Source organism: Mastigoproctus giganteus, chromosome 7 (genome assembly GCF_048544385.1).
Source record: "Mastigoproctus giganteus isolate SK-2022 chromosome 7, ASM4854438v1, whole genome shotgun sequence".
NCBI classification, from domain to species: domain Eukaryota; kingdom Metazoa; phylum Arthropoda; class Arachnida; order Uropygi; family Thelyphonidae; genus Mastigoproctus; species Mastigoproctus giganteus.
Genome location: NC_143581.1, coordinates 190,519,086 through 190,539,188, shown reverse-complemented (window position 1 = coordinate 190,539,188; position 20,103 = coordinate 190,519,086). Strand labels below are relative to the sequence as shown.

The 20,103-nt window shown below is 35.9% G+C and overlaps 1 protein-coding gene across 1 annotated transcript in view; it reads left to right on the top strand.

The window, feature by feature from the left end:
* The window catches only part of Nmdmc (NAD-dependent methylenetetrahydrofolate dehydrogenase), a 136,148-nt gene extending 118,859 nt beyond the window's left edge, over window positions 1–17,289 (top strand). Inside the window, exon 6 of the mRNA XM_090377317.1 lies at window positions 17,155–17,289. Coding sequence (XP_090233443.1) covers window positions 17,155–17,270 — 116 coding nt within the window. The 3' untranslated portion in view covers window positions 17,271–17,289. The remainder of the gene's footprint in view (window positions 1–17,154) is intronic.
* The last annotated feature ends 2,814 nt before the right edge of the window (window positions 17,290–20,103 follow it).

The window sequence follows — 20,103 nt, the reverse complement described above, 5'->3', positions numbered from 1 at the left end:
AGTAGTTTAGACTAGATTATTGGAAGTTTTCTTTTAGCCCACGAGTTAACTGCTGGTGCAAGTTACCTTCACAGGTAGCAGGCTTGAAAATTTTCAAAGGTCAACTGGATAGTTACCTGCATTAGGAGCAAAGTACATAATCTATTTTCTTATGTACATTTTTTGTTCTTTTTTTCTCCTGGTGAGCAAAGGCTTCCTTGCACTATGATTAATACTAAAAGGGGAAGATTGCAGATTAGAAGTTTTTCATAATGACTATCAGAGCAGACTAATACACGAATGACACTTTTAAAGTGTAAGGCAGATGATATGATCTCTGGATTTCAAAAAAGTCATCTGTGAGATGAATTCATTATACATGGTGAAAATGAATTATGAATTCATGATGAAAATTACCTAATACTAAAGAATTTTACATGATTATCCATTGTGATGGAAAACAGATTTAATTTCACACTATAAAAATCTGAATATTAATTTTCAAATTAATATTCAGAGCCAAAAAAAAAGTGTAGAACATTATCAATGAGTTTGGCCTGGTGAATAGAATGAAGGAGATGTATCTTACAGTCTATGGTCAAGAAAGCTAATAAACGATGTTCGGTCAGCAAAAGTAACTGGAGCTTACCCAATTTTAGATAGAATTGTATATTATTAAAATTTGAACTGAAATGTCATATATATTTATTAAATCAATCAGGAAGTTTTTGGGAGGTATAGTTTTGCAGATAAGTTTGTTCCATTACTTTGAATGTTCATGATGCATTAATATTGATGAGGTAAAAGTTGAGAAGGAAACATGTATGAAGTTTTTAAATGTGCCATATATATGGGAAAGTATACTAACATAGTGTGATCTTTGCCACACTACGTTATATATCACTAATTTACAGAACCATAGTCTTTCTTGGATTTTATCAAGAAAGACTGGGGTTCTGTAAATTGCATTCTCTGGAAAATAGGTATCTACAGGATTACCTAAATGAAGTGTATAAGGATTTAAAAGGCTAAGTAAACTAGGTCCTGATAACATCTTTATTTGTTCTGATATGAAACTCACAAGGATGACGCAGAAATTGGCATTCAACAAATTATTGGAAGGAATGTGCAAATCTCTCTCTCTCTCTCTCAATTCTTGTATCATGTTGTGAATACTGTTGTTGTTGTTGTTATTTGGTTTTTAGGAGCATTAGCAACTAAGGCCATATTGCTCCAGGTATATGCGGTGGTCATTCCCTGACCTTTCCGCATCCTCCGTATTTGGTGGTCTAATCAAGAAGGGTGTGCTACGCACTGCTGCTCCTTCCCACCTGGCTACGGAGGCACCTGTTGTAAATACTCATATCTAGTTTACTAGATATGAGTGTTACCTTTATTTTTAACAGGGATTACCTTTATTTTTTTGCTGTAGGATGGCTTCTTTCGACCAACTCTCCTAGTTCAACGCGTTAACGATTAATTTGTAACAACGATATAATTATTAGATTAATTAAACATTTTCTCCACTGTCAGAACAGTAGCTGGACAACCCCATGGTATCAATATTGGACACCCAACTCAACCCAGGACTCTAATCACCACCCTCCTGCCAGTAAGGAAAACATCAGGTCCAACATAATTAAAATTAATATAAAAAAGCTTAACTGCATATAGAGCAATATTCTCTTCATTCCTTAAGTTGGACTAAGCCTTTTCAAAACGACATGTTCACAGGAATAAGAGCAACCCAAAAAATGCAGTTAAGCTTTTTTATATTAATTTTAATTTTAAATTTAGTTTTAATGATATCGGACATGATATTTTCCTTACTTGTCGGGGGGGGGGGTGATTGGAGCTCTGGATTGAGTTGGGTGTCCAATATTGATACCATGGGGTTGTCCCACTATAGTTCTGACAGTGGGAAAGACATTTAATTAATCTTATAATTATATCGTTACAAATTAATCATTAATGTGTTGGACTAGGAGAGTTGGTCAAAATAAACCCTCCAACAGCAAAAAAAAAAAGGTAATCCTTGTTGCATCTCATAAGATAACAGAATATAGGAATAATTGAGCATTTAATAGCCCTCTATTTTCAAATATAGTTTACTAGTTTACAGCTGGCAGAGTAAAGACAGCAAAATTATACACTAAGTAATCTGAATGCCTCTTAGAGCTTACTAGTATGGGCCAATGAATTATCTAGCAGCCAGCCTATAAAAACCTTACCCTCATGAGCATCATAAACTTAAAAGATGACTTGCTGCATGACAGAGGAGATAGGAGAGAAGCTTGAGCTTTGTTCTGGAAACTAATCATGGTTTTAGTAATTTTAAGTCTGTTTAAAGAATAATAGGTGGTACTACACTGGGTGATGAATAGTATCGGTGGCCACCTGGGTGACCACTTTCATTACACTAGGCATTCATAAAATTTTTTGAGCATGTGTAGAGAAATATCCATGGTTACTAACAGTCTAAAAAATATGAAGGTTCAAGCAGCGGATTTGATTGTCACAGAACAACTATTCTGCAATTCTGCCCAGACATGATAGGAAGGAGTATATGATGACAGCCTTGTTGTGCAAGGCTCAAGGGGTAGAATTTTTTTCAGCCTGGTCTGTACTTGTGAACAGGAGAGACTGCTTCTACAGAGATAGAATACACTTAAATAGAAAGGGTGCAAGAATATTTGCTGATGCTATCGAGGCAGTGTTGGTGGGTCAGAAAACTGCTAGCTTGGGGGGATACAAGGACTAATAGATTTTCAGTAGCCACTGGCAGAGGTGAAAGTGATTCTTGCACTGCTTCTATTGTAATGAGCAGCATCCTGAAAAACAAGGTGCAGGGTATTTCAGAGACTGCTGGGAGTCATTGCGGTACAAGTAAACACATGGGTTGTGTTAGGGTAGCTAAGAATAGGAACAGGTGCATGCATACTTGCATCTACACCAATGCTAGGAGTTTGGTAAATAAATTTTATGAATTTGAGGTATTGCTCATAACATCAAAGGCAGATATTGTTGGGATATCAGAGATGTGGTGTCACACAGATATAAGGAATTCAGAACTGGAATTTGGGGAGTACAATGTGTACAGGAAGGATAGACAGGATAGGAAGGGAGGAGGGGTTATGCTATTAGTTAAGAAACACATAAAATCTAAGGAAGTGAAGCCAGTCGACATCGCTGGACAGTGCAGCGTCGAGTCAGTTTGGTGTGACATCAGCATTGGAAGATCAAAATTGAGAGTAGGAGTGTGTTATAGACCTAATGACTCCGATGAGTATAATAAGAAACTGTACAGGGAAATAGAGTGGGCCAGTAAGTCAGAGAGTCTTATAATGGGCGATTTTAATTTCCCAGATATTGACTGGAATTTGTGGGTTGGTCACTCACACACTAGCAAGGCTTTTGTGAATTTATTGGATGATTGTTTTCTACATCAGCCTGTTTGGAAGGCAACTAGAGGGAGTAATACTCTTGATCTAATTATCAGTAGTGATTCTTCATGCATTAAGAATCTGCAGATAAATGAACCACTAGGTGGCAGTGATCACAGTGTGCTGCAGTGGGATTTACTCAAAGAGGTAACTACCATCAGGGGTAAAGGGAAGGGTTTTTGCTTTCGTAAAGGCGACTACAGAGGTCTGAGACAGTATTTAAATTCTATACGGTGGGACCAACTGATGATGCTACCAACAGCAAATTCAAAATGGGAAGCATTTAAAGAATCCATCTTGGAAGCTACTAGGCTTTACATATAAACTAAAAAATATTGTTTAAGGTTTAGGCCTAAATGGATGTCAGATGAACTAATGAGACATATGGCAGAGAAGAAAAATGCATAGGATACATATAAATTAATGGGTGACATGGAAGTCTTTTATAGATATAAGCTTGTCTGTAGCCAAGTCACAAAGGAGATTAGGCAGGCACAGTCAGATTATGAGAAATCTTTGGAAAAGCATGTAAAGAAAAACAGCAAAGAGTTCTTTACCTATGTAAACTCTAGAAGGAAAGGGATGAATCAGATTGATCCACTGAATATTGATGGTTCAACTGTTGATCATCTTGCTCAGGTGGCTAACAAACTAAATGAGTATTTTGCATCTATATTCACACATGAGGAGTTATTCATGAAGGGGAATTCCAGAGGTGAGTTAAACTCTGGCACTGAGCTAGATGATTTTGTAATAACTGAGAGGAAAGTGGAGGAGAAATTGTTGAAGATAAACATAAAAAAGGCATCCAGGGTGGATGGGATCTATCCAGTTATATTAAAGGAGGCAGCAAAGGAAGTAAGTAAACCCTTAGCCATAATTATGAGAGCTTCTTTGGACTCGGGGGAGGTACCCATGTACTGGAGACTGCAAATGTGACCCCAATTCACAAAGGAGGATAAAAGGGCGACACAAGTAATTATAGACCTGTTAGTTTAACTTCTGTTCCAGGAAAATTAATGGAGGCATTGCAGGATCATCTAGACAAGACTTCTGTTATAGCTCGGACACAGCATGGTTTTGTTAAGGGAAAGTCTTGCCTGATCAGTTTGATTGGATACTATGATGTGGTTACAAAGGAACTGGATGCAGGGAATAACTTTGATATCATATATTTGGATCTTAGATAGGCTTTTTATACTGTTGCACATGGAAGACTGCTGAGCAGATTGGAGCAGTGTAGTAGTAGTAATATGTGATGCAAGAAAGCAAATGTATGAGCTTATGCAGCATCAGCCAAAAAAAAAAAAAAAAAAAAAAACCATTCCCTCCAAATGCCTGTCCAGTTCCTCCTTAAATCTATTTAACCTATCAACTTCCACAACTTTGACTTGGCGCATTATAGCCTTTGATGCTAATGTGCCATAAAACTCTAAAACAAACAAACAAACCAACTTCCACAACCACAGATGGAAGTTTGTTCCAGCAATTAACCACCCATTGGCTAAAGGCAAATTTCCGCACATCTGTTCTACATTTATCTTTTCTTAATTTGAATTTATGCTACCTTAGGTTCGTAATATGAACAAGTGGAAGGATCCCATCAGAGTTCAGCGTGCTCAACTCATTCAAGGCCTAGTAGCAGCAGCAGCAGCATGTGATGCAAGAAAGCAAGTGTATGAACTTATGCAGCATCAGCCAAAAAAAAAAAAAAAAAAAAATCACAACAATCCCCCCAAATGCCTGTCCAGTTCCTCCTTAAATTTATTTAACCTATCAACTTCCACGACAGATTGAAGTTTGTTCCAGCAATTAACCACCCGCTGGCTAAAGGCAAATTTCCACACATCTATTCTACATCTGTCTTTTCTTAATTTGAATTTATGCCCCCTTAGGTTCGTAATCTGAACAAGTGGAAGGATCCCATCAGAATTCAGCGTGCTCAACCCATTCAAGGCCTTATACACCTCAATCAAATCACCGCAGTTTGCAGAACTTAAGCCTCTCTTGGTAAGCGGATCCCTTCATTCCCCTCACCAATGTTGTTGCTCTTCTCTGTACACGTTCAAGCAAATCTACATCCTTCCTAAAATGAGGCCTCGAGACCTGCACACAGTACTCAAGGCGTAGCCTGACCATTGCCTTATACAGAGGGACAATCACCTCCTGCTAACAAAATTCCTGTATATCATTGACAACACCCTGTGACCTGCCCTGGCAGACTGTCTGCATTGCTCAGAAAACTTCATATCTGACTGCACAATTACTCCCAGGTCTTTTTCATTTTCTACCACCTTAAGTGTAGTACCACACAGTTGGTACGTTTCTCTGGGGTTAATTCTACCCATATGCAGTACTTTGCATTTGTCAAGGTTAAACTTCAGTTGCCACTTCTTAGCCCATCTGCCCAAATTATCTAGATCCTGTTGCAGCACACTGCCATTACTGTCATTAACAACCCTGCCAACCTTTGTATCATCTGCAAACTTCGACACTAAGCCTGATATACCTTCATCCATGGTATATCAGGTTTGGTATACTCAACCATCCTTTTATCAATTGCAGCTACTTACTCTTAATACCATTCTGCTCCAATTTGTACAATAGTCTTCCATGCGCAATAATGTCAAAAGCTTTCCTGAAATCCAAATATATGATATCAAAATTAGTTTTTGCATCCAGTTCCTTTGTAACCACATCATAATATCCTATCAAATTTGTCAGACAAGACTTTCCCTTAACAAACCCATGATTTATTTTCCTCAATCCAGTAATATCAATCAGATCACTGTGCAGGTACCTAGTCTCCAGCCACTGGAATTTGCAGAACTTAAGCCTCTCTTCGTAATAGTATCCCTTCATTCCCCTCACCAATCTTGTTGCCCTTCTCTGTACACACTCAAGCAAATCTACATCCTTCCTAAAATGAGGCCTCCAGACCTGTACGCAGTACTCAAGGCGCAGCCTGACCATTGCCTTATACAGAGGGACAATCAACTTTTTCTCCCTGCTTACAAAATTCCTATATATCATTGACAAAACCCCATGAGCTGCTCTGGCAGCCTGTCTGCATTGCTCAGAAAACTTCATATCTGACTGCACAATTACTCCCAGGTCTCTTTCATTTTCTACCACCTTAAGTGTAGTACCACTCAGTTGGTACATTTCTCTGGGGTTACTTCTACCCATATGCAGTACTTTGCATTTGTCAAGGTTAAACTTCAGTTGCCACTTCTTAGCCCATCTGCCCAAATTTTCTAGATCCTGTTGTGGTAGGACACTGTCATTAACAACCCTGCCAACCTTTGTATCATCTGCAAACTTCGACACTATGCCTGATATACCTTCATCAATATCATTGATAAATATACAAAACAACAGTGGACCCAACACCAAACCCTGTGGGACTCCACTAATAAAATTAGTCCACGAAGAGCAGCACCCATTGATTACCACCCTCTGTCTTCTCCCACTCAACCATTCTTTTATCCATTGTAGCAACTTACCCTTAATACCATTCTGCTCGAATTTGTACAATAGTCTTCCATGTGCAACAGTGTCAAAAGCTTTCCTGAAATTCAAATATATGATATCAAAATTATTTTTTGCATCCCGTTTGTTTGTAACCACATCATGATATCCTATCAAATTTGTCAGACAAGACTTTCCGTTAACAAACCCATGCTGTGTCTGAATTATTGCTGCAGTCTTTTCTAGATGATTCTGCAATGCATCTTTAACCAGTGACTCCATTATTTTACCCGGAACAGAAGTTAAACTAACTGGTCTGTAATTACTCCTGTCACCCTTCGATCCCCTTTGTGAATTGGAGCCAAATTGCTGCTATGGGTAAAGGGATGGTTGAGTGGGAGAAGACAGAGAGTGGTAATCAGTAGATACTGCTCATCGTGGACTAATGTTATTAGTGGAGTCCCTCAGGGTTCAGTGTTGGGTCCATTGTGTTTGCTGTATTTATAAATGATATTGATGATGGTATATCAAGCTTAATGTCACAGGTGACAATACGAAGGTTGGCTGGGTTGTTAAGAACACTATGATAGTACGCTGCTGCAGCAGGATCTGGAAAAATTTAAAAGTTGAGCAGATGGGCTGAGAGGTGGCAAATGAAGTTTAACATTGATAAACGTTAAACTTCATTTTCTAAAGTACAGGTGACCCCCGCTTAACGCTGATCATTCGTTCCGGAAAAACAGAGCGCTAAGTGAATCCGCGCTAAGCGAGCGCCGCTTTCCCATAAGGTAACATATGTATTTGTGAGCTGCGGTCGGTGCCATAGGATATTTCCTAATCAATAATAAACGGTAATGAAAAGATGCACAAATGTCGGTCAAAATATTTAATATTCAAATATTTGCACATATAAAATATTCTGCATTACATACGTATAATTATGTGGTAACTACTTACGTATCAAAAGTAAACTTAAAATTCCAATTAAAATAATGAATTTAATTGATTTAATTTAATGGATGAATTTAATCATGAAAAATGTGTGGATTTTGAGTTGAACTTTGGCCCTCTTCCAAATAAACTAAAAGGGGTATTAATTTTAAATGGCCTGCAGCGTTACCACCCAGCAATAACGTCAACTGATCCTTCGCCGCTTTGAAACTTGGCATGTTTTTTCTTCTTTCAATATGAAACTTCTTTTAGGCCGTTTCCACAAAAGTCCTGCTTCATCTATGTTAAAAACTTGTTGAGAAGTATAACACACAATACCCCTCTTCAATAATTTTAACAAGTTCTTTTTTGAAAGTTTCGGCTCCTTGATCTGCACTCCCTGGATTCTAAATCTATTCTACCAGCCCTTACCAGTTTTAAATGGTTCCACATTTTTTTTTTTTTAGGCGAGTTTTCTTCAGATCATCATATTGGCTAATCTCTCTCTCTCTCTCTCTCTTTTTTGTTAATATTTAACTTAACTGAATTCTGCATTGGACATTATCTTCAATAAAATTAAAGTCTTTCCATTTCAATCCTAATAGCTGGCCTAGTCCTAGTTGCTTGCAGTGGAACAGCTACCTTTCCCGCTGCAAAAATTAATTCTTTATTTTTTTATAATTGTTCTTACAGTTAAAGTTGCAAGTCCTAAATTATGGCACACATCCGCTTGTCGTTGACCGGAATCGATTCGCTTCAAAACGTCTAATTTTCAAATTCAGTCTTTTTCTTACATTTATAGTCTTCGTACTGTGCTCAGACGTTGATTTTTCATTCTTTTTTCATTCTTCGAAAATGTAACTGCGTTGGTTGCATTAATTATGGTACAATGTTCAAGTAAACTGTCCGTTTCGCACGTTGTCTAATACGGTACTGGGTGATGAGTAGACTTGGGATAAATGCATATAACGCAAATATTACAAGCAATATACTTCGTCATTTTTTAAAATATTGATCTAGGAACTACGTAACAAGTCACTGTACTGCAATTAAATTAGCGTGCGAGAAAATTTCACTGAGCGTGGGAAAATTTCTCAAGTCGGCGTGGGAAACGTTTTAATGCTGTTTTGCTATTCATTTTCAAGCTATCGACTTCATCAAATGAAACGATTTCGTTAAATATGTCAAAAATGTAATCTGTAAAAGAGCGTTATAGTGATCTGTGACAGCGTTATAGTCAGACACGGGTTATAATATAATAACAGCGTTATAGCGAATCAGCGTATAGCGAACCGCGTTATAACGGGGGCCTGCTGTACTACATATGGGAAGCAGTAACCCCAGAGTGATGTATCAACTCTGTGGTACTACACTGACAGTGGTAGAGAACGAAAATTACCTGGAGGTAATTGTGCAGGCAGATATGAAGTTTTCTGAGCAGTGCAGATGGTCTGCAAGAGTAGCTCATAGTGTTTTGACAATATACAAGAATTTTTTTAGCAGGGATAAGGAGGTGATTATCCCCTTGTATAAGGCAATGGTCAGGCCACACCTTGAGTACTGTATACAGGTCTGGAGGCCTCATTTGAAGAAGGATGTAGAGCTGCTGGAACGAGTACAGAGAAGGGCAACAAGGTTAGTGAACGGAACGAAGGGTTGCTCTTACGAAGAAAGGCTTACGTTTTGCAAATTAGTGTCTGGAGAATAGGCACCGGCGAGGTGATCTGATAGAGGTGTACAAAGCCTTGAATGGTTTGAGCATGCTCAATGCTGATGGGATACTGCATCTTGCTCAGAATAATCACCTGAGAGGGCATAAATTCAAATTGAGAAAAGACAGATGTAGGATAGACGTGAGGAAATTTACCTTTAGCCAGTGGGTGGTTGGTTGATGGAACAGACTTTCATCCCTTGTTGTGGACGTTGATAGCCTAAATAAATTTAAGGCTCAGCTGGACAGGTATTTCGAACAAACGGAGGGGTGAAGTGAAAGGGTTCTTTTTTTCATTTTTTTTGGCTGATGCTGCATAAGCTTGCTTTCTTGCATCATATGCCTCTACTAATGCTAATGCCAACTAGACTTTTCAACTTTGACTTACAAGTGACTTTTGAATATCAGTTCTGTCAATGTTATAGCCTTCTAAGTGGCAGTTTTCAATATTAGAAGAATATCCATGACAAACTTAAAATATGTGATATGTATTTAATACCAATCTAGAATAAATTTTTAGCTTCTCTGAAATTAAACTACCTTTTTTTTCCTGTAATTTTATAATGAGCTATAGAAAATGTTTCTTCTTTTCTCGCCACTTTCCTGATGACCTTTCTCTGTATTACACCATTATTAAAGTAATGGTTTAATAGATTCTGTAATGTCACATTACAGAATCTATTATTGTAAACCATTATTAAAATTATGGTTTACAATAGATTCTGAAATGTAACATTTGAATATTTAATTTGGGACTATTCACGAATATGTAATGCAGTGAGAAAGGGAGATAGGACCATTTTGGAAGACTTCAAGGCTTGGAAAAAAGTGTGCATACAGAATTTTTTTTATGATCCACAATTTATTTGGATCAAAAATAATTAAATTTAAAACTTTTTAGCAAGTATGTAGTCCAGTGCAGTTGGCACTGCCTCTTGAGGAGGTGATATAAAATCTTAAGGGTGGGAATGGGAAAGACACAAATATGATATAACAGTTTTTTCCATCAAAAATAATGCAATTGGAATAACTTGTTATGTAATAATGAAAACTTTCAAAGTCAAATCTGTTGTTATGAAGTGTTATAGGAGAGGTTGGAAGCAAGTTCAAATTCACCTATGTATATTTTATTTATTTATAGTATTTTCAACATTATTTTATAATCTATATGCCAATTTATTAATAAAAATTTAACTACTATAATAGGAATGTTTCCAAAATTCCTATGAATTTAAACCTATTTTATGGTATATGTGTATGAATTAATTTGATAAAAACATAATGTGCTTGATTATTTTCTACATTGTCACAAGGAGTATATAGACACTAATGAATAGTCACATTTTATGTAAATGACACTGATGGCATTTCAACAGTACAGAAGTATAACTGAAACTGCAGAAGATATAATCATTTGCAGTCAATATGCTGAGCTGGAACAAGCTCAACAAATTTGAATATGGACTTGGTAAAATGCCATAGGTTAGGACTTAGCATTTGTATAGATTTTGGAGGTTCTCCTCAGTCAGAAGACTTCTAGAATAGAATGTTTTTTTGAACATCATATATAAGTGAAAGGCAAGTCACTATGCCAAAGTCAGGGTCCGAACTGAACTGTTGGCCATCAGTTCAGTTCGGATGCCATGCCCAAAGTTGCCGAAGAGTCATCCAAGAGTATATAAGAGCATTTGTTAGTGCATATTCTGTATGCAGATCATCACATCAACAGGGATTGCACAATCAAGATTTCACTCATAAACCTTTAATTTTAAAAGTTAATACACCAGTTGCCATTTTCTCATGGCATATACTTCCATATCAAGGAGAGGTGTATGCCTTGATTTAAAAAAAAAAAAAAAGAAAGAAAGGAAAGAAGCTAGTCTCTGAAGGAGAGAATTCCCTAGAGTATCAACTCTTAATGTATGTTATTTTATCACACAAAGGATATGGCAACAGTGCAGAAAATGTTTTGGAAAGAATATGTTATCTCAGTTGTTGAAGCAAAGTGGCAGGCCTGCTTTTCATGATATGGTGTTGGATCTGTAGTTTTCATGGATGGCACCTTGTAAAAGGAGTGATGTTGTTGCATTCTTGTTAATGCTGTTGTTCAAACATTTTTCAGTTTTATGAAAGCAGGACCATGCTTTTCAACAAAACATCCTCCTCTTGTAGAGCTGAATACATAATGGCTTAGTTTAAGAAAAGTAATGTGGCTCTGATTTATACCTGCCAACTCTTCTGATTTAGTTAAACCTATTCTGATAATCTGGTATGTTTTCTGATAAGTTTAATTTCCTCTGGTTTTTAATCAATTTTATTATTTTTCAGACAGATATGCAGATGTTATTTTTTTTTTTTTTTCAATTGCAAACCTACTGAATTTGATAACAAACCTGAAATTTAGGCAGATCTGCTTAGCATATAAGTATAGCAGCTCTGTCCTATATAACAATGTGTTTACAAGATCAGGTGAAAAAAATACACACAACTTTTGGTAGCATCATATGTTTTGACAGTTGTTTACATATTTGATTTTTGTAATAAAGATTTAATATTGATTTAATATCAATACCACATCTGATGTAAATGCAAAATCTAATATGTGGTTTAGACCTAGTTCTGATACTAGAGGTCGACTGCTGGAAGGTTTATCATAACTAATCTATTGTTAACAGACCACAACAATTTAATACATTTTCAAGTCATTCAGGGGAGTCAAATATTGATGTGACCCTGACTACTTCTAATTTAAGTGCTAATATATCTGATTGGACAGTTTTCATAATTGGACAACAAACAATCACTAAGTTATCTCTTTCTGTATTACTCACTGCATTACTTCTGCTGAAAATTATACTCCTCAACCAGAACTGATTAGGTTTTCAACAAAAATTGAACTGGCCATCTTTTGATTCTTCAATCTGCATGGATTTTCCTGAACAAGATACAGATATTTTTCTGCTAATGAAACTGCTACTGCAATCCAAAGTGCGATAAGTAAAGCTTCATACAAATTTTCAAGTGTTAAAAAAGATCAATTTAAAAAATTGTTCATGGTGGTCCTAAGAACTTAGAAAATCTATTTATCAGGCCCATTCCAGATACCGACAACATTGACATTGTACTTCTGCTGATGCAAAACATCTGTACTCACAGCATTAGCAGTAGTAGAGGCATTTGATGCAAGAAAGCAAGCTTATGCAGCATCAGCCAAAAAAATAAAAATAATAAAATAAAATAAAATAAATAAATAAAAAATAACCACTTCAACTTCACCCCTCTGTTCGTTCGAAATACCTGTCCAGCTGAGCCTTAAACTTATTTAGGCTATCAACTTCCACGACAAGGGATGGAAGTCTGTTCCACCAACCAACCACCCGCTGGCTAAAGGCAAATTTCCGCACGTCTATCCTACATCTGTCTTTCCTCAATTTGAATTTATGCCCTCTCAGGTGATTATTCTGAGCAAGAGGAAGAATCCCATCAGCATTGAGCATACTCAAACCGTTCAAGGCTTTATACACCTCTATCAGATCACCTCGCTGGTGCCTAGTCTCCAGACACTGTAATTTGCAAAACTTAAGCCTTTCTTCATAAGAGCACCCCTTTGTTCCATTCACTAATCTTGTTGCCCTTCTCTGTACTCGTTCCAGCAGCTCTACATCCTTCTTGAAATGAGGCCTCCAGGCCTGTATACAGTACTCTAGGCGTGGCCTGACCATTGCCTTATACAATATCTCTTAAGAAAAGATACAAAAAAGCTATAGTTTCTCAGAAATGAGAGACCCAAATAAATTTCATCTGCAGTTCTATTATCTCTAACCTGTGGGCCTTTTCTATAAAATCTTGAGGAACAGGACCTTTTCTTTAGAAGCATTTAGTATTGTGGTCAACAACTCTGTTGAGACATATGACTGGTCAGACACTTAACGCTATTTTGGACAGATTATTCCCTATTGATGACTCCTCAACTGATTCACAAGTTCAATCAAATACTTGTTCTGCTAATTTTGAATATTCTTCTAATGAAGCTACACCTCCATTTACTTCTGTGAAATTACAACTGTTGCAAAGAAAATCAGTATTAAAAAATGTCCCTGTCTAGACCTAGTAGAAGACTTATTTGTTTAAGGCTTATTAAATTAAGCCTATCTGTATTGATGGTCTTAATTTAATAAGCTTTAAAATGTTTGCGAGAGGGCCTCTTCCTAGACTTAAGGAAAACAGCTTTACTAAAACTGATTAAAATAACTTGCCAAACTAACTTTGGAACCAAAGTTTTATAGACCCATTGCCCTTCTGGCAAATCAAGGGAAACTATTAGAACAACTCATGGCCTTGCATCTTACAAATATCTTACAATCACAGAATTTATTGTCTTCCAATCAATGTGATTTTTCCACAGGCAGGTCCTGTGAGGATGCCTTGGTTGACTTTGTTTTTCATATATAAAATTCATTGTCTAAATATACTCATGCTATTTTTGTTGACTTTGAGAGCACTTTTGATTTCCTTTGATGGAAAAGCACTCTCAAACATCTTCACTCCACCCACTGTCCTAAACAGCTTTACCTTCACATGTACTGGCAAAATCAAAATTCTTTCAGGGTTCCAGGCAGGTGCACCAAGGGTGTCCTCAGGGCCCCCTCGTTTGGAACAATGTCCTTCAGGAGTGGATTTCCACATCTTCTGACAATACCAAAATAATTACCTATGCTGATGACCTAACCATTTTGATTAATGGTCATTCTTGTGTAGCTACTGGAATCTCTTCTAATGTCTTGTGAATCTTTATGGTTGGACTCTGGACAACAAACTGTCCACCACTGTTTTGAAGACTAAAATGGTGGTTTTTGGCTCCAAATTGAACATTCAGCAGCCACCACAAGTTTAAATTAACAATGTTCAACTCCATATTGTAACAGAAACAAAATATCTGGATGTGATTGTGGACTGTAGATTAAATTTATTCTCATACCTTAATCATGTTACTTCTAAAATTAGAAACTTTACTGGTGCCATAGTGAAGATCACCAGAACTGAATGGGGTCTCTTGCATCAGTCAATGCAAGTTTACTACAACACTGTCTTCTTCCCTATGGCAACTTATGCCAGTGGCACATGGTTTCATAGGGTAAGAAGAGTTAAATTTCAAGCTTAAATTAGCTAGTTTACAGAGAATTATGCTTCTTAGTATGCTTAAGTGTGCAGAACCATGTGAACACCAGTATTACACATTATTGCTGACATGTTGCCCTTGGACTACACCTAATAATAGTCTTTTGCTATCGCATCAAGACAGAGTCCATCTGAGATTTTGAATATCACCATCTATACTCAGATGTTAAGCATGAAAGAGCAAGGTGTTAGACTGAACTATTAAACATATGGCAAACACGTTGGGTCACCACATCTCATCAACTACTGCTGCCATCTGTTGTCACTAAAGATTTTTTTCTTAACATTACCTTCATGTTAAACAATGAAATTAAAACTTTATTCTCTATGGATCTTCACACTTCTTTTTTATTAACAGGACATGGATCCTTAACTGAAAAGTACAAATTTAGGTTATCTCAAACTGATCTCTGTTCTTGTGGTAGAATTGAAAGTTGGAAACACATCCTCTGAGTGTCAATCGTACATTGATATAAAAGATGGTTTATCTCAATTGGTTGGAAATTTTTCTCCTGGTCAAGACTCTCTTAGTACAAAGCGTTAACTCTTTTCATGCACTCCCTGTTTGCCAATTACATCTTTGCTATAACACTTAATAATCTCTTAATTCCAATTTAAATAATACAACTTCTGTTCCAGTGGGCATTTCAATAACAGCTACAGCCTCAACTGTTCCTACGACGACTGTGGTTTCATCGACTATTGCTGGCATCTGCTTCATCATTGTTAGAATTGCATTACCTGATACTATTTAATCTCTAGCTTTAACGACTACTATACCTTGTATAAGTTCTGAATTGTATACTTTTATGGTCCTCCAAACATTTTGAGGAATTTACCTTAAAGAATCATTACCTATAATGCCCATTGTCTATGTTCAGACAAAATAGCTTATTGTAATTAATTATTTTTAACATTAATTAATTTAATGATCATGCATATATACTATGTTTATTTATATGGTCTTTCCATGTTGTTTTGAGACCATTTCCACTGTTTTTTATTTATTTATTTATTTGTTATATTTTATTTTATTTTTTTATCCCTGGCTTGGGCCTTCGTGGTTTTCCCCGTATCTTGTGGGTGTAGAGTTTTGTCCTTTTTGGAACCATTAGGATTTTTTCCATGTCAGCACAACACTCCAATATAACATGCACAATTTACACAAACAATGCTACTCACATGCCTGGTCTTTTAGAGCTTTGTATCTGCACAGTGAAATGAGGCAGAGTTGAATTAACATTCCAGATGCCACCAAAACAAAAATATACATACATGCATACAATCAAGTATGTTATTTTTCAAATAGATATGCAGATATTATTATTATTTTATTTTATTTTTTTTTTTTTTTCAATTGTGAACCTACTGAATTTAACAACAAATTCTTAAAAGTTATGTGAATGTACTTATTAGCCTATGTATATCATCTCTGTGCCACAGCTGTGTGTTTACAAGATTAAGTGAGAAAATACACTTGACATTTGCTTATCATATGTTTTGACATTTGTTTTCATATTTGATTTTTGTAATAAAGATTTAACTTTTAATATTGTAATTTTGATTCTTATTTCTCTGTAATTAGCACTACTGGCTCAGGCAAAGTTTAGTGCACCGTTATTGTTACTCAAGAGTTTGTTCTGTGTATTGTAGTTTTGTTTCATATAAATATTTCTTTTTTTTTTTAAATAATTTGTTTATGAAAGAAGACTAGGTTACTTTGAATTTGTTGAGCAATATGGCTGTACCATGGTGTTCAGTTCTCATAAGTTGGCATGGTACATCATAATCAACTTTAACTAGGTTGTGAAACAAAGATTTTGCATTAACCAATACTGTATAGTTGAAGAGAATCAAAAAAATAAACAAAGAAAAGAACTTTAAAATATAGTTTATTGCATTTCACTATAACATATAAGTTACCTGCTACTTGCAATTTATGGCATGCCTTAATTTGGAAGAAATGTCTGGGAATGCCTTTTGGGCAGTTACCAGAATATGATCCCAGATTGTTCCAGCTAAAGTGAGATCTCAATTTCTAAAAGATGGCAGGTATGCACTGATTAATTTGTCTGCTCAGGGCTCTGATCTGAGTCTAATGTAGTCACTGTGGAGATATTTCAGAGTTCAGGCACGGATACAGACATTTTTCATCCAATTAAAAACTGTCTTTTGCAACAGTGGAGAAATGTTTCTGTCATCACATCATAAATGGTGACAAGTGTTTTGTATTACTGCCAAAGAAGGCATTACATTATATGCAAGTCTGCTCCATAAACTGTTATTGTATATAAGTGTCTGATTACTTTTATAACATATTGTATAACCTCTTTTCATTTCCTTTCCTTTGAATTACATTGTGTGAATCTCATTACACATGCATATAGTATGTACATACATTTTTGATTTTGAAGTATTTATTCTGTTATGGTTTTGTTACAGGAGTTGTTGAGAAGGCAAGCCACATTACACCTGTACCAGGTGGAGTTGGTCCCATGACTGTTGCTATGCTAATGAAAAATACATATTTAGCTGCCTGTGGAAGAGTAAAATATTAAGCACCAAAGTGAAGAAATGATGGCCTCCACATTGCAATCTGCATTTTATTCACTCACAATCTCTTATATTTAATAAAAAAAAGTGATTTGTTTTTGCTTTCATGATACAAAAGATATTACGTTTATCTTAATAGTAATATAATTTGATGACAATATTTATTGACTCACATTTTATGTATACATATTTATATACATCAGTCGTAATGCTAATTTTAAAGCAAATTTATCATTTGTGAAACAAATTTAGAAAAGAATGAAGACTTATCTTTCAGTTATTTTAAAAACTTCACACAAAATTAAATTTTTTTTGTTTTATGAATTTTACACTTATATTCTGTTTCAAATAAAGAATTTGTTTTAATTTTTTTTTTTTTTTTTTCATTTGTTTTCATCTCACTAGGCCAGAGGTTTCCAACGGATTTTTTTACACAATGTATTAGATTTTATCGACAGTAGAAGAATATGAAAAAAAATTTGAATATCAAACTATCTTTAAAAAAATGGAAATTTTGGCAATGCTATTTCAATTCTCAATACACCTTTATGTATTGCAGAACACCAGTTGGAAACCTCTGCACTAGTGTGTCAAGAGAAAGGCATTACATGATTTCATAATGAATTAATGGGAAATATGAATAACAATAGTTAAACCATGTGAGCTACTATAAAGTGAATTTTATTGTGTACAGAGTATTAAAATAAGTAAGTTAAAAACCCCCACACAACAGATGGGCATTGAATCGTGTATCTCTGTTCCTGTCCTCAGTGTTGACCAGTGTGTATTTGTACATGGAAACGTTAGTAAGGTAACCTAAATAGTGATTGGTGAGGGGAAACTTAATCTGTATTCCCCCCCATCCACACTAAAGGTTTAACTCCCTTTTCTGTTTTTTTTTTTCTTTTTTACAAAAGAAAAATTATACATAATTAAAAAAAACACAAAAATACCAATTATAAAGACTTTAGAAAGACATCAGTTCTGCAATTTGCAGTGGCTAGAAACTAGGTACCTGCAAGGAGATCTGATCGAAGTGTTTAAGTGGATTGCATAAACTAAATGCTAATGGCATCCTTACTCTTTTTTGGATGACACATGTAAGGGGATGCAAATTTAAATTGTAAAAGGATCATTGCAGGTAGATATAGGGAAATTTGCTTTCAGCCAGAGAGTAATTGATTGTTAGAACAAACTTCAGTCTGGTGTTGTGAAGGTTAGCAGTTTGAATAAATTTAAGGAAGGATTAGATAATTATTAAAGAAGATAGACAGATGATGTGGGTAGGCTTTTTTTTTTTTTTTAGCTGATACTGTGTAGGCTTGCTTCCTTGCAAGAGTTGCCACTACCAATACTAAAGAGGATCTAATTAGTGTTATTCATATTTCACATTAACTTCTAGACTATGGAAAAGGCAAAAGTCTTACTGCAGTGACATTTATCTCATGTGAAGCTATCACTACAAATAAATAAAATTTTCTCAAAGAGCAATATAATGCTAGGTATTTGTAATAGGGTGCTGTAAAGCCATTTTTGTGATTGTTTCCTCATTGAATCAGTGCAGAATCTGATAATCTAGTGACACTTGAACTCGCAATAATGAGAAGTGACAAGTGGTACAAGAAATACAGTAAATCCCATTACAACAGACTTTTCAAGGAATCGTCAATCTGTTTGTTGTATTGGAGATTAATTCTAATGAGTATTATTGAGAAGTGTTTTAAAATTCTTAATTCTTTTCCTCCATATACAGGTCCCTTCATCATGGAATGGCAGCTATGCCACTGCATATCTCTGTACATTTTACTCCCAAAATTTCTTGTTTTGGCAAAATTTTCATTAAAATAATATTTGAAAAGGGATTTTGTCTGTTTTAAAAAATTAAAGTGTCAGTTTTTTTTTTTTTTGTTGTTTTTTTTGTTTAGGTAATAATAAGTCTTGAATAAGGGACTTGCATCCATTTTTATACACTAAGCTGTGGAAAACACAAAACAGCATTTATCACAATGACTTTTGATATTTCATATTGTGAGGTTATCACTATGAATTGCCTTACTGTGTCACTAGAAATTTTTTTTTTTTTTTTTTTTTGATTTGGTAGTTGTTGGCGCATCGGCTTCTGTGGCCATATTGCACCTCCCAAGGTTTTTGCAGTACTTTGATCCAAGCCCGAGGCGGGAATCGAACCCGCGACCTTTGGGTTGCCGGGCAGGTACTTTACCCACTCGGCTAGCCCGGTCGGCTAATCACTAGAAATGAATAGCAGTATAGTGCGATTTATATTTTTATTATTGCTCTTATATTATTTCTCCCTGATTTGGGGTTCCACCTCAAGATGGATATTTCTACCAAGTACACAGGGTGGTTGTTGTTATGTCTGGTGTTACTGTTGGTCGAGGACCTCTCTGACTGTCCTACAAGTGTTCAGGATTGCGACTTTCTGGAGTTCCTTGTAGGTGTTCACTGGGAGACCTATTGCTGCCAGGCTGTTATGTAGGGTCTTTGGCACCATACCTGTGGTTGACATGATGATCGGGATGGTCGTTACTTGTTGCGTATGCCACATCTCTTTGATCTCCTGTCTTAGGTTCATGTACTTCCTGATTTTTTTTCCCCATGGGTTTTCTGCAGCTTGTCAGTGTTGGGTATCGCTATGTCAATCAGATAGGTAGCCTTTTTCTTCTTGTCCACAAGGGTTATGTCCAGTCTGTGCAGGATTGTCCTATCCGTTATTATGGTGCGGTCCAAGTACAGCTTGTGGATTGGGGTCTCTAGTACTACCTGGCGTTCTTACTTGTAGTACGGTACACTTTCTTCGATCAACTGGTATTTCCTTGC